This window comes from Schistocerca serialis, chromosome 7, assembly GCF_023864345.2.
Source record: "Schistocerca serialis cubense isolate TAMUIC-IGC-003099 chromosome 7, iqSchSeri2.2, whole genome shotgun sequence".
Lineage (NCBI taxonomy): Eukaryota > Metazoa > Arthropoda > Insecta > Orthoptera > Acrididae > Schistocerca > Schistocerca serialis.
In genome coordinates this window covers 568,887,369-568,902,024 of record NC_064644.1, presented here as the reverse complement: position 1 = coordinate 568,902,024, position 14,656 = coordinate 568,887,369, and the positions used below count along the sequence as shown (strand labels likewise).

At 45.3% G+C, this 14,656-nt stretch overlaps 1 protein-coding gene across 1 annotated transcript in view; it reads left to right on the top strand.

The window, feature by feature from the left end:
- LOC126412482 (UDP-glucosyltransferase 2-like) overlaps positions 1 to 13,992 on the top strand; it is a 109,528-nt gene extending 95,536 nt beyond the window's left edge. Inside the window, exon 7 of the mRNA XM_050082102.1 lies at positions 12,838 to 13,992. Coding sequence (XP_049938059.1) covers positions 12,838 to 13,117 — 280 coding nt within the window. The 3' untranslated portion in view covers positions 13,118 to 13,992. The remainder of the gene's footprint in view (positions 1 to 12,837) is intronic.
- The last annotated feature ends 664 nt before the right edge of the window (positions 13,993 to 14,656 follow it).

Sequence of the window (14,656 nt, the reverse complement as noted above, 5' to 3'; positions counted from 1 at the left end):
CTGAAGACTTTTCGGAGGTGGCTCAGCTCTAGTGGCAGACTTTCAGCGTCTGAGACGACTTTAGCACGATGGACGAAGGTATTCAGAACGCCACGTTTTTGAGCCGGATGGTGGTGGCTGAGAGCGTGCAGATACCAATCTGTGTGTGGCGATTTCCTGTAGACACAATGGCTGGGGTGCCCATTGGTTTTCCGTCGAACGACGACGCCAAGGAAGGGCAATGCACCAACTTGATGTGGCTGTGAATGCTGTTCAGGTGTTCTAAGAATTCTCCCAGTTTTTCACGACCATGTGTCATCGACGCAACGATAAAAGCAACTTGTCTTAGCTGGAGCCGTGTCGAAGGCGATGTTTTCAAATTTTTCCATAAAAAGGTTGGCTCAGGATGGAGCTAATGGGCTTCCCATAGCCACGCCGTTCAACTGGTCGAAATACTGCCCGCCATGTAGGAAATACGACGATGTCAACGTGGGCTTAAACAGTCCCACAATTGTGCTATCAAATAACTGGGAGAGGAGATCTATACAGTCTTTGACCGGAACACACGTAAACAAGGAGACCACATCAAAACCAACCATTACATCTCCTTGACTAAGACGCAGTTGTTTAATTCTGTTGATAAAGTCGTCGGTGTTCTTGATGTGATGCACACAACGACCCACATGCGGCGCAAGGAGGCTGTCCAGGTGTTTTGCCAGTCTGTAAGTGGGTGACCCAATGGTGTTCACAATGGAACTTGCGGATTTTTGGTGGTCCATAAAGCGTAGGTGGTCTCGGCGCCTGAGGGAGGAAATTCTTAATAATGCGCTCATCCAGTGTTGACTGCTTTAGAAGCTCTGATGTCTTCCTCATTATTCTTGACGTCGGGTCCCGTGGCAGTTTCCCGTATGTATCCTCTTCAAGAATGAACTGAATTTTGGCGTCGTCGTCAGCTTTATTCAGAGTGACGGATGCATTGCCCTTGTCAGCTGGCAGAATCACGATGAGGGGGTCGTTGCGGAGCGCGTGAAGACCACTGCGTTCAGCCCTAGACAAGTTAGACCTCGGTGGTTTAGATTTTGAAATGATACGGTACGTTTCTCGGCGAATTTCGTCTGCACTCTCGCAAGGCGTCTTGCGGATTGCTTGTTCTACCCCACTTATAATGTCACAGATAGGGATGCTCCGAGGCGCTAGTGCGAAGTTAAGACCTTTCTTAAGCGCCGAAATGGCACCCGCGTCATGTTGACAGTTCGTCCTGTTGATTTTCGTTCTGCACCGTGTTGTTGTTGCCGCGTGAACTTATCTTTCTATTTCTGAGTGGTCTTCCTTTGCGATGACACCTGTTGTGCTGAGATGGCCGCTTCGATCAACTCCCAATCTAATTGCGAGAGTACCTCTGTCAATTGGTGATGGATAGCCAGCAGTGGTAAGGTGGCTCTGAGCACTATGGGACTAAACATCTGAGGTCATCAGTCCCCTAAAGCTTAGAACTACCTAACCTAAGGATGTCACACACATACATGCCCGAGGCAGAATTCGAACCTGCGATCGTAGCGGTCGCGCGGTTCCAGACTGTAGCGCCTAGAACCAGCCAGTAGTGTAACCTTTCCAGCAACAGGGCGAAGCTGACACGACGATAGATTCTTCTGGCTGCCGAGGTGTTGATGTGATGGCTCACCACGGCAAATCGTGGAATCGTGTTCTCATCTCGACAGCGTAGCAGGAAGGCTAGAGAGCTTAAGAGGCTAGCCTTCTTTTGGGATAGCATCATAGAAGAAGCTATTGAAATAAAAACCTCTGAAAACACCATCAACAAGGACGGCGGTTTGCAGCTCAGCACAGCCTGGGACCCGGCCATCGCAAGATTAAAACGGGCGCGACGGACGCGGGATGAAAACATTACCACATATGGCGAGGAAGAGAGCACCAGTGACGTCACAGCCAGCTGTCCGGCTATATAACGACGCGACCACGGCGACACAACAGTCAGTCTTGCCATCTGACAATGACTGAGCAGAGCTCGGTCGATAGCTCGTGGGATTTTAACCATCTGACGCGGCTGGATCCCGAGAAAATTTTGTTAGCCTTGGAACAGATTTTTTTCCACTATCAATGTCGATAACTGGCAAAATAGTCTAGATCCTCTATTCCCGAAATACATGAACTGTCTGCATAAATTATTAAGTCTGTACGAAATCCCCAGTGCGCCTGACCTACTCGCACCTGAGCAGTTTCTTTTTTCATAAAAATAATCGAATACAGAAGCTACTTGTAAATCATACGTAGAAATAACATACAATACAGTCATGATCAGTAAAAAAAGAACACGTTGAGCGACTAGAGGTAGGACGTTCATACTCACAGGACATGTACATTAATGTGTTCTACTCAAATGATAAGCGCTTTAGTCTCCTCGGTTCAGCGTGTGCCCTGTTGCCTACTGGACACAGCGGCCGCCATGGCCCCTGGTAACTTGCTTCATGCGCGATGACATCGACGCGTATAAGGCGCGAATTGCGTCCTGCAGTATAGCCATGCATGATGCGTTCACCTGTTTGTTCCAAAGTTCATATGTGGTGGTTGGCAATGGGTCAAAGCGCTGCACCCGTAGTTTCACCACATCCCACACATTTTCGATTGGCGACAAGTCTGCTGATCTGGCGGGCCAGGGCAAAAGGCTGAATTCCTGTGACAGCAAGAAGGCAAGCGTTCGTGCAGAAACATGTGGTCGTGCATTGTCTTGCTGAAAAAATGGCGTCTGGGGTGTTGGGCAGAAAGAGTATGGCCACCGGTTGTAGCATGTCATTCACATAGTACACACTGGTCACAGAGACTTGAACACGCACCAGCTGTGATTTGTAGTTGTATCCAATAGCATCCCACACGATAAGGCCTTGAGCTGGCTCTATATGTCTTGTGCGAATGCAGTCACTGTGATGCTGCTTCCCGTATCTGCGCCGAATCAAAATGTGGCAATCATTTTCAAACAAACAGAACCTGGATTCGTCGGAAAACAATATCTGATGCCATTCCTGTTCCCAGTGACGTCGCTCCATACACCAATTCTGCACATTCGTCAAAGTGGACGAAGCGCACGTAACCCATGCCATAATAAACTTGGTCAGAGTGTCACCTCTGATAGAGTAGAATGTGTTACAGTATTCCGCTGTTGCGCCAGAGCCGGAGGGGAGGGGGGGGGGGTGGAAGATCTGTTGTCGTGAAATGCCATTCGGTTGACGTGTCGGTCTTCTCGGTGGGTGGTCTGGGTGGTCAACCAGAGGAATCTCGTCGGGTTCTACGGCCTTCCGTGAACCATTCTGCACCCAGTCGTTGCACTGCTGAAACACTTCGTCCCACACGAGAGCAATTTCCAGGATGTATGCATCACATTCTCTCATGCCAATAATGCACCCTCTTTCAAACTCACTGACTTGGCGGTGCGGTTCGCAAAAACATCTGCGAGGCATCCTGCACAGCTGCTCAAATCACACCGTTGTATTGTCTTCGATTTATGGCGACAACGAGGGCCGTAGGCACCTTTTGCCGGTAGGTGGTGTTCCGCTGCGACATCGACATTGACCCATGGGCCAACATGGTTCAAATGTTAACAATGTCTGCAGAACATACTGATGTACGTGTCGTGTGCACATGAGTGTCCTGTATCTGGGCAAGGTGTTCTGTTTTTTTCTGAACATGAGTGTATCTTCGTACTGCTGACAGCAAACTTATACAATCACACCTACGTTCTACATCTGTACTCCGCAGTCCACTGTGGACTGACTGGGTGACTTTGCTTACCAACATACCCGTTACTAGAGCTTCTTCTCCTTCCATTGTCGTCTGGAGTGCGCAAAGAATAATTGTTTGAACACTAGTGTAATCTTATCTCCGCCAGAGCTGCTGGAGGAATATGTTGTAGTATATTCCCATATTCCTTACTTAAAAACTGTTTCTTGAAATTTTGTAAGTACTCGTAGACCTCGCAGGATAGTTTGCATCTATATTCGAGCGTCCGCCATTTCAGTTTTTCCAGCACTCCGTGACGGTCTCCCACTGGCCAAAGAAACTCGTAACTATCTGTGCCGCCGTTCTTTGTATAGTTCAGTATCCCGCGTTAGTTCTATTTGGTATGGATTCTATACACTTGAGCAGTATTCTTGGATTGGTTCCACGAGTGTTTTATGAGCAATGTCTTTGTAGGCTGATTGCTTTTTCTGTGCTACCCGTGAATGCTTCCATCTTATTTGCCTCCGAATGAGACTATGTGACGGTTACATTTCATATCCCTGGATATTTACATCTGGTGCACGCTATTTTACATGTGCTGTTAGTGGTGTCTGCTGGTGCTCCATCTTATGTACCGGTCACTTCGTTTCGTCCTCTAAAACGCAACGTATTGAGCCAGGAGCTAGTTCCTGAAACGAAACACGTTACCTTGTGGCTACTGTTAATAAAAACTACTAGACTGTGGCGAAGTAATACACTACCTGACAAAAAGTACAGCTCCCTGAAGACATGGTCTGATGTCAGTGTAACGTCGTATGCCTACAGACCACCGGCGGGTACGTAAATGATTAAGAGTTACTGTCGTCTGTGACAGAGCGGTCACAGACGGTATTAGTGTTGTCACGCTGCGTGGAAGAGAGCATAAGCGGCGTGAACAGCGTCAGATGTTGAGTGATCACCGTGACGGACTCGAAGACGCCGCGTAGTCGTGTGAGAGAGCGTCGTCAGCACCTGACAGTTTGGAATGATGCTCACTGTAGGTCTCTATTGGGCTTCCTCGTCGAATCGTGCAATATCCAAATCTGTGGGGCATTCGATTGTGACAGTGGCTCGACATGGGACTGCCTGAGATCGCGAGTGCCGGCATACTCTTCGTTAAGGCTCCGGAAGACCACATCTGCCACAGTTAGGGAGGATCTTCATAAACCCCTTTACATTTGTGTCTGCCAGTCGAGAACAGGTAGTTGACTCAATGCAAAACTCATTGTCATCCTGCACCACAGAGCGGAAAACAGCATCAGCTGAACTGAGCCGTTACCGTCATGTGTGTAGGTTGCCATTAACACCAGATGGCGAGATCGGGAAGCGTGGACTGCCGCTGAAGTGTGTCACATAATGTCCAATAACGAATTGTGCTAAAGCACTGCCACGGGTATCCATCGTTGGCGAGTACGGTGGCGGTCTGTGGAGATGTCACATTCATCCACTGTTTTGAAGAGGTCCAGCGGTGTCACTCCTGACGTGGGGACCTATAGGTTATGACTTTAGGTCACGGCTGACAGGAGATTAGGGAACTGTGATGGCGCTGCAGTACGTCACGGACATCCTGTGTCCTCATGTGTTACCTCTCATGCGACAGTATCGTGTTGCCATTCTTCAGCAGGACAGTGCACTTCTACATGTGGCACGCATCCTTAGCAACACTCTACGTCATCTTGAAGTACTTCCGTCGCCAGCATGATCCCCAAATCTGTCCCCAATAAAACATGGGTGGGACAAGCTCGGACGTCAACACGTTCTCAGCTGACAGTATCAAGGATATCGAGGACCAGAAGCAGGAGTTATTGCTTCAGGATACGACACAGCGCCTTCCCAACCTAATCTCTGGGCGCATCCAGGCCACAGGTGGTGCAACATCATACTGATAAGTGGCCTCATACAGCCTTGTTCTTTGTAAATTTGACTCGATTTTGTAATCACTGAAACATTCCGTGCAGTTTCATTTCGTTTCCTCCTCCCCTTCAGGGCGATTCACATTTTTTGTGAAGCAGTATACTGAAATATTAGCTCTGTCAATGAAGATAAAAAACGATCGAATTGAGGAAAAAGCTCCTAAGTTGCAAATTTTTGTACAATGGAGGAGTGTAATGAACCCCATTTTTTTAAAAAAAAAAGAAAAAAAGAGGAAAACATTGGTGAAAGTGGAGTAGGGGAGTGGGACTTTTGAAGGCTTGAATAACGCGAAAACCGTGACTTCTAAATGAAATATTTCCCAGTACTAAATTAAGATTCCTAAAAAAAATTTCCAATTCATTTTTGTCTAGAAGCATTGTACAGAATGGGAAAATTGCGTACTATTAAAAGTAATATTTTAATGGCATAAAATTCATGTTCATTTCTAAATGAAGTGGGTCAAGAACAGATATTAAATATCTGTATCGCGTCTAAGTGCATTAGACACGCAGTAAGGGATAAATTGTTTTCTCGGGATGTAACAGGGTCCAGGGACGGGAGGTGGAGAGCAGAAGCGCGAGGGAAGGTAAGTCGCCTGATTTTTGTCATGCCATCCCCTTCTTCAAAGGTCTGCAAGCTACCTACGACAACACGAAAAGCAACTAAAGGACGTTTCGCGAAGTTATACCGATCCGGCAACCTACATTCTCTCGCGCTTTTAACCTCCAAGTCCGCCTCCTTCACCCTGTTGTACCCCAGAACATAAAAATCCATTAATATGGCTCAAATGAACTTAGACGTGGTATAGATATTTAAAATTTGTTCTTAATCCACTTCATATAACAGTAAATATAAATTTTATAATATTAAAAAACTGTTTTTAGTAATATGTCTTTTTTTTCACGTTCTGTAACGCGGAAACTATTAGTCCTGGACGAAGAGTGATCAGAACTTGTACGTAATTTAATGTAGTCCCGGGAAACGTTTTCGCTAGAAGGAAAACGTAAAAAAGTAACGTTTAAACGCCCCCCTCCACCACCCCCACCCAATGCTCACACTCCTCCGGTTGGGTTTTGTAGTGTGTTATTCATGGTGGTCTATTCTATCACTGTGCAGAATTTTGCGACTACATGATCTTTCTTCCCCTAGTTTTCCTTTGTCCACTGGGATATATATATCAGTGAGGTGCCAGGCCCTATCAAAGAAATAAACAGCCAACGAATTGTAGTTACTGTGGATTTGTTCCGCAGAGTAATTACTCGACTTACATCAATGAAGCATACGACACACTCTATTGTAAACGGATCTTAATTAGTTTAAGTCTAAGCTAAACTAATGAAACAAATGATTGTTTCTCTGGTGGCAGAAAGCACGCTACCAAGCACTTACCTTCTACAACGATCCTGTCTCACATCTTACTGACCACATACAGTCTGATAGGCGACTGAAAGCAGACGACTGCGTCCTTGGTCGGTTCTTCCGGGGAGAGAAAGCTTAGGACGTAGTCAACGTTCCCTCCTCTTGTACAAGCTAAAAGATGTGACCAATGTCCCGTCCAGTTCCGTGACGGACGCTCAAACTCCGACAACTCCATGGAATCCGCGTGCTTGTATCGCTCTAGTGGAGAGCAGGGTTGAGATCCCACGCTCTCTTTCCCCAGCAGTGTGTGGAAGACATTGTTTTGTGTGTCAAACGTGTTGTGGCCATTTCCGGCCATGCCGGTGCTTAATGAAAACTTTGCACCTTTCCACCTCATTGCAATTAATAAATTGTTTGGACGCTCATAACGACGGTGCGTCCAGCAGACCAATGGCTCCTTTACCGACTAATCCTCGCGACGCTGTCTCGTGGTCTGCTCACTCCAGACTTCAATTGTGCCAATTAATCTGATGTAATAGCTGTTCCCTCTCTGGGTGTATTTGTGTGAACTGACCGATCCCAAGACTCTCGTAAATGAGTAATTAGTGCTGTATTTGCAAAATCAGGGAGTAATAAGGGGGAAGACATATCCAGTATTAACACAAAAAGTCGAGTCAATCCCCTATTTATTTATTCTAATAAACACACACTTAAAAACTGCATATAAATAAAATTTACATTGGAGTGACATAAATATACAGGGGACAGTTATATGGATCATACTTTAGACAGGAGTGGGTCGCAAGTTATTAGAAACGAAAATGTTGTCTCCATGGACCACTCTCCACTCCACATTCATAGATACCATAGAAATAGTGAGCTGGCCGTGGTGTGAGGGCGGGGGATGGGGAGGGGGTGCTAGGCAATCATCCAAATGAGTCAGTGGCATGCAACCGCCGCTATTGGTTGAACTAAACCATCGCAGCAAAACAGCAGACACTACGCTGGATACGTGTAAACTTTACCGAACCAACGTCCATACTCACAAAACACTTTGCACCTGCCTCCTCCTGACGCCCCCACAAAAGAAAAAGGCGTGCCTACAACAGCAATGGTCGGCGATGCACGTAACCTACTGGCAGCCTGTGGCGTGAGAGGAGGTTACCGTCGCGAGCCCCTCTCCCCAGAAACATTGGAAAGTAACCGACCAGGCTCACCCGTGAAAGAAAAAGCGCGCCTAAAAGCTGGTAACTGTCAGTGAGGCGCCGATATGCCGCCATCATAGGAATGTGAGAGAAGGCCGCCCAGAGAAAACACGGTATGACCAAAATGAAACACGAATACCTATCCATGCTAAATGGTGGAACATTTATTGTTTTATTAAAATTAAACTTGTGATTCTTGAAGTTTTCCCGGCGTACTGAATATAAAACAAGGTTTCTGGATTGCAGCCGGATCATGTTGCCTTCTTGAGACAATATTTCGGTTGGTAACCGTCTAGCCATCTTCAGGTGAGTCTCCGCCACTGACACAGACATTGGAGGACACTCCCCTGAAGCTGGCTGGGCGGTCCCCACCGGAAATATTGTCGCAAGAAGACAATCGAAACCTCTTATAATAATATTAAAATTGCTTGTACATCACTATAGTAAGAGGTGCATAAAACCACACAGAAAGGAAAGGGATAAGGATACTAGCTACTTGTCAGATCGCAGTTATTTCCGTTATATCTGATACATTCTTGTTCTTGGATACAGTGAGCTGCGGGAAATAATCTTAAAAGGTGGCACAAATTAATCTAGAAGAAACGAGTCATCCAGAAATCTGACGGAGGGGTTTCAGCAGGATATTACTTTTCTCTGATTTTGTGATGTGCAAAATATGACATTTCTGTAAACATATAGCCAGTGCCAGTCTTTGTACCACTTAGAAACCTCATCAAGATTTCATTGAATATATGTGCAGCTTTCGTCAAGTGCTACTCTTTTATACACTTTAAGACAAAAGACCGACTCACGAGGAAGGAATTATCCGAATAGGACGGAAATCGGTAGCTGCAATGTTAAGATACCGATAAACAAACGATTACAGTTTCACAAAATTGCATAATTATTCAAGAGAGGGAGCTTCACAAATTGAGCAAGTCAATGAAGCGTTGACCCCCTTCTAGGGCCCTTGTGCAAGCAGTTATGCGGCTCAGCGATGATTGGCAGAGTTCTTCAATGTCCCTGTGAGGGATATTGTGTCAAATTCTGTCCTATTGGCGGGCTAGATCGTCACAATCCGGAGATGGTTGGAGGGCTTTGCCAGTATTGCTCCAAACGTTCTCTACTGGGGAAAGGTCTGGTGACCGTGCTGGCCAGCGTAGGGTTTGGCAAGCGCGAGGAGAAGCAGTAGAAATTTTCGCCATAGGCAGGCACTGTCTTGCTGCAGTGCAAGCGCACGAAGGCTTGCCATGAAGGTAAACAAAACAGGGTATAGAATATCGTCCTGTGCTACAAGTGTGCCATGGATAACAACCAAAGGGGTCCTGCCACTAGAATAAATGAAGATATGCACCCCAGATCATGACTCCTGGATGTCGAGCTGTGTGGCAGGCGATTGTGAGGTTCGTATACCACCGCTGTTTAGGGAACCTCCAAGGCACGTCTCCCGCCTGGAATCTCATTGACTGGAGTAGAAGCAATGAATACCACTTCGAATTCCCCAGAAACCAGTGTGGAAACCAACCTGAATGTCACCCGCCATAATGGCCAACAACCAGGAGCGACAGTCTGGCGTCACATTTCTTTTCACAGCAGCACCGCTTTGGTTGTCATGCGCGACGTCCTTAGAGCACAGCGGTATGTCGCCCTTACTCTACGCATTTTGTTGCCCTGCAGGGCAAATCATCGTGGACTCACATTTCTGCAGGATAATGCTCGCCTTTAAGGGAACCCGGAGCCTAAAAATGATGAAAATTTCGGGTTTTCAGTTTATTGTGAAATAAAATACTACAGATCTTCCTCTTTAAAATGACATATTAATCTTACCTGTAGCTCAACTCCAAGTATTGAAAATATTATTTTCAATAATGTGCTGTGGAGGGCATGTCGCGACATTGAATTTCCATGGATACATGTTCATTGAAAACATCGTTTTTCAAAACTTCCGGTCTTTCCAAAGACTTTATATTATGTTGGCAACACGATTTGTCTGCGTATTGGATACTGTTGTTTACATTGAGCATTTGGTGGTTATTGCACGATTTGTGTTGTATTTCTATTGCGTAACTGGAACTTATCAAATATGTCTCGATGTAGTAACAGAGTTTACAAGAGGAAGAAGCCTCCTCCGAGGTACACTAGTGGAACTGTGACAATTTCTCCGACCTTGGGAAATGATTCTGAAAATAGTGAGGTTATTCATTAAGTGAAATCTACTCCTGTCTCGAGCACAAGCAAGAAGTTGCATGGATCAACTGAAAAATACTGCAGTTTATTGGAGAAGTGTAGTGAGGATAATGTGAACGAAACAATTAACATTTCATTGCTCTCAAAGGTGATTGAGAGTTCAGTACTGTTTAAGGAATGTTGCAAATTGGGTATGTCAGCAAATGTAAAGTGACACATAGGACTTGCAGCAGAAATCTGTCTCCATTGTACTAGTTGTCATTACAGTGTTTTATTTTGGAACTCAGAATATGTCGAAATAGGCCAAGGTGAAACTGATAGTGAGAAAAGCAAGTACTATGGTGTAAATATTAGATGTGTTTATGCTCTAAGGTCAATCGGTAAGGGATACTCCGCTGGTCAAATGTTTTGTGGTGTAATGAATCTACCACCACCACCAACGAAATTCTCAAAATATAACTCGGTTGTTGGATCCTGTGTTGAAGATATTGCCCAAGAATCCATGAAAGAAGCAGTGGAGGAGGCTGTGGCGGTGAATGAAGAAATTCCAGATGTTCAGAATCCTCGGGACCTGACTGTCGCACTAGATGGTACGTGGCAGAAGCGCGGGCACACTTGACATAATGGGGTAATAACGGCAACAAGTGCTGGTACTACAAAAGTTATAGATGTTGTAATTAAATCCAAGCACTGTAGGTGTCCTAAAAGAGTGAAGGAAGAGCATGCAGAAAACTGTCGAAGGAATTACAGTGGGTCTAGTGGGGCCATGGAAGTTTCCGGTGTGAAAGACATTTTCAGACGCTCTCTTCTGTGGAACCTACAGTTCCTGCGTGATGGTGTTTCGAAGTCTTTTTCTGCTGTATCTGAGCTGAAACCGAATGGAAATGATGTTACCTTTAGTGCATAGCTCACGTTCAGAAACATATGGGAACAAGGCTGCGTCGACTGAAGACCACAATGAAAGGCCAAGTACTCTGTGATGGAAAACCTTTGGGTGGAGCTAAACGATTGACAGACGAGGTAACCAACAGATTGCAGAGAGGCTATGGACTGGCAATAAGACAAAATACTCACAGTGTTGATGCAATGGGAAAGGCTGTAATGGCACTTCATTACCAACCCTTATCGACTGACGAGGAACCACTACATGGACTATGCCCACAAGGACCCAATTCCTGGTGGAAGTACAACAAATATCAGGGATCTGAACGTGTATACAAGCATCATCACAGTCTACCAGAAACTGTCATGAAGGCTATAAAACCAATTTTCAGAGATCTTTCTGCAACTGAACTTTTGAAGAAATGTCTCCATGGACGTACACAAAATCAAAATGAGAGTGTGAATAATGTAATTTGGACCAGAATCCCAAAAAATGTGTTTGTGGAAATTCATACCGTTCATTTTGGAGTATATGATGCCATTGCTACGTACAACAAAGGTAACATTATAAAGTGCAATGTGATGCAGAAGTTGGATGTGATGCCCGGAAAGTACATGGTGAGTGCAATGATGTCAATAGACAATGAGAGGAAACGGGATGCTGAAAGGAAAGAAAAGGAGTGTGAGGAGCAAGCCAGACAAAGAATGAAAGGTGTGAAAAGAAGGCTAGATGGGGAGATGTCTAGTGACAGTGAAAACCATTCTTATTGTGCTGGACTCCACTAAAATGTTAGCGAAACTTTGAAACTCGTTTTCCACAAGTTCACTTTTTTACCATATAAGAAACTTTTTCTGCTAAACTATTAGAGATAAAGACTTAAAATTTTCAAGGAATGTAAACAGTGCCAATATGCACCTTGTATCATAGTCTTTTTGTGATACATAATTGATAACAGATTTTATTTCAAAGATACTCTGCCAAAAAATGTGTCAATTATTTTCAGTAACAAAATAATTAATATCTTCCCAAAAAAGCACCAATAAATTAAAATCTATATGGTACATGGTATTAAATGTATGTAATATTATACTGTAAAAGTTTCATCATTCTGGTGTTAATAGTTCATCAGAAAATGTTCCTTACATTTAACATTGGAGGTATAGGACGTCGCGGGAGTTTCTACTGCGTGTCGTCCCGCTTGCCAGAACCTACCTTGGCCGGCAAGACCGCCGGATGTCTCCTCGATTCAGAACGTTTGGAGCATTATGGAGCACTATGATCTCACGCTCCAGCTGGACAGAATTTAGCACGATATCCCTCAGGCGAACATCCAACAACTGTATCAATCAATCCCCAAGCAGAGTGACTGCTTGCATAAGGCCAGAAGTGGATGAACGCTTTATTGACTTGCTCTGTTTGTGAAGATATTTGTCTTGGATAACTCATCCAGTTTTTCTGAAAATTTAGTTATTTCTTAGTCTGTAGATGTAGATCTGCTAAAAGTCGGCGGTTCCCTTTAATACTGGTCGCTCTCTGCGGCAGGTACAAGGAGAACATGAAGCGGCTGTCAGCGGTGTTCAGGGAGCACAAGGCGGACTCGGTGGAGCGCGCAGTCTGGTGGATCGAGTACGTGATGCGCCACAGGGGAGCGCCGCACCTGCGCAGCGCCGCCCTGGACCTCCGCTGGTGGCAGCTGCTGCTGCTCGACGTCATCGCCTTCGTGCTGGCCGCCGCCGCCGCCGCCTCCGCCGCCGCCTACCTGCTGGCGAGGCGTCTCTTCAGCGGGCTCAGCGCCTGGAGGGTCAAAGCCAAAGTCGCCTGAACGCCAGCGTCTCCAGAACCGTGTCATTTGTCCCGTACTAGCTGCAAAGTGGTGTCACAGTGGAGCCTTCTGATAATCCGTCTGCTCCACACGCCTCCCTGTGTATTCTTTTCAACGTTGATGGGGCTCTTTTACCGTCACCAATCCAAAAAAATACTGCATATCGTCGTCGTCCAGTATGTGGTGTTGCAACTAAATCATCAGTAGTCAGGTGCTGTCGCGTGAGTCTCGTCCAGAGCATTGCAGTCTGTGGCTAATTTTAGTGCAAAACTTTGCTAATGATAATCCCAATTTCATTCGTAGTTCATACCAGTAAGAGTTTATTCTGCATCAGTGTGTCAGGTCTCAAAGCCAGCCCTACACAGCCGCTGGCTGTATCCCTGGGCAGGATGACAGAGCCTACTTGTAACCTGAGACATTCGGGCTGCCGAGTACCGCACGCCCAGCAACAACACGTCACACTGGCTACATTTCGTTTCAAACTGAGCGAAAGCTGCCCCACTTTGTTCTGCCAGCTGTCCGACGAGTACACTAGGGCGCAACAATTACTGTATCTGTTTTGCAAAGTACTCCCGTCGACACACACAAATATTTGCTCACTTAGCTGAAAAGTTGTTATTCTTTTACTAGTTTAGCCGAAGACAGACAAAAACAAACCAGAGGCTGTAACTGAACAAATTGAACATCGCTTGCAAATTGCTTTCCATCGGGAGGAATAACATGTAATCTGCATATACCTAGGATTGGCGACAGGCACCACCTGTTAAAAGAAACGACGTCAAAATACACAGCTACCAAATATATACAGCCTAAAGTGGCAAAAAGAAGTGCTTGAGAAACACATGTCTAGAATTTGTGTATGTATTACTTCCAGTCATGCGTTATTACACAAAAACAAAAGAAATAAACGCACTGCACAAAAGAAAATAGTCTATTTTTTTAATCTAAAAAGAATGGTTCAAATGGCTCTGAGCACTATGGGACTTAACTTCTTAGATTATCACACACATCCACGCCCGAGGCAGGATTCGAACCTGCGACCGTAGCGGCCGCGCGGTTCCAGACTGTAGCGTCTAGAACGGCTCGGCCACTCCGGCCGGCTTTTAATCTAAAATACGGCACATATAGGTAAAGAAAAATCACTCATTCTTGCTGCATCGTGCACAAATCTGCTTTGCTAGAACTCGAACAAAAGTTTGTGGCTACGTATCTCACAATTTTAAACACTGACTTTTTTTACTTTTCATAATCAGGAACAGAATATGATGCTTTTAAAGTAGCCCTTTGAACCTTTCGTGGTATTTCATCGTCATCAACTGCATCGTGACGAATCCAGCACTTTCTTATTTATAAATTCCACCAGGGTTTCAGAAGACGATGCACGTAATGTACAAGACATATAGTAAACAACCACACATAATCGGTGGATGGAACTTCTCTCCAGGTTTGTAACTCACATTACAGATGCTCGGTATTGTCACCGTCTGTGATGCGACACGTGTCCCAACATGGCATGGTCTATATCAACAACCACATTAA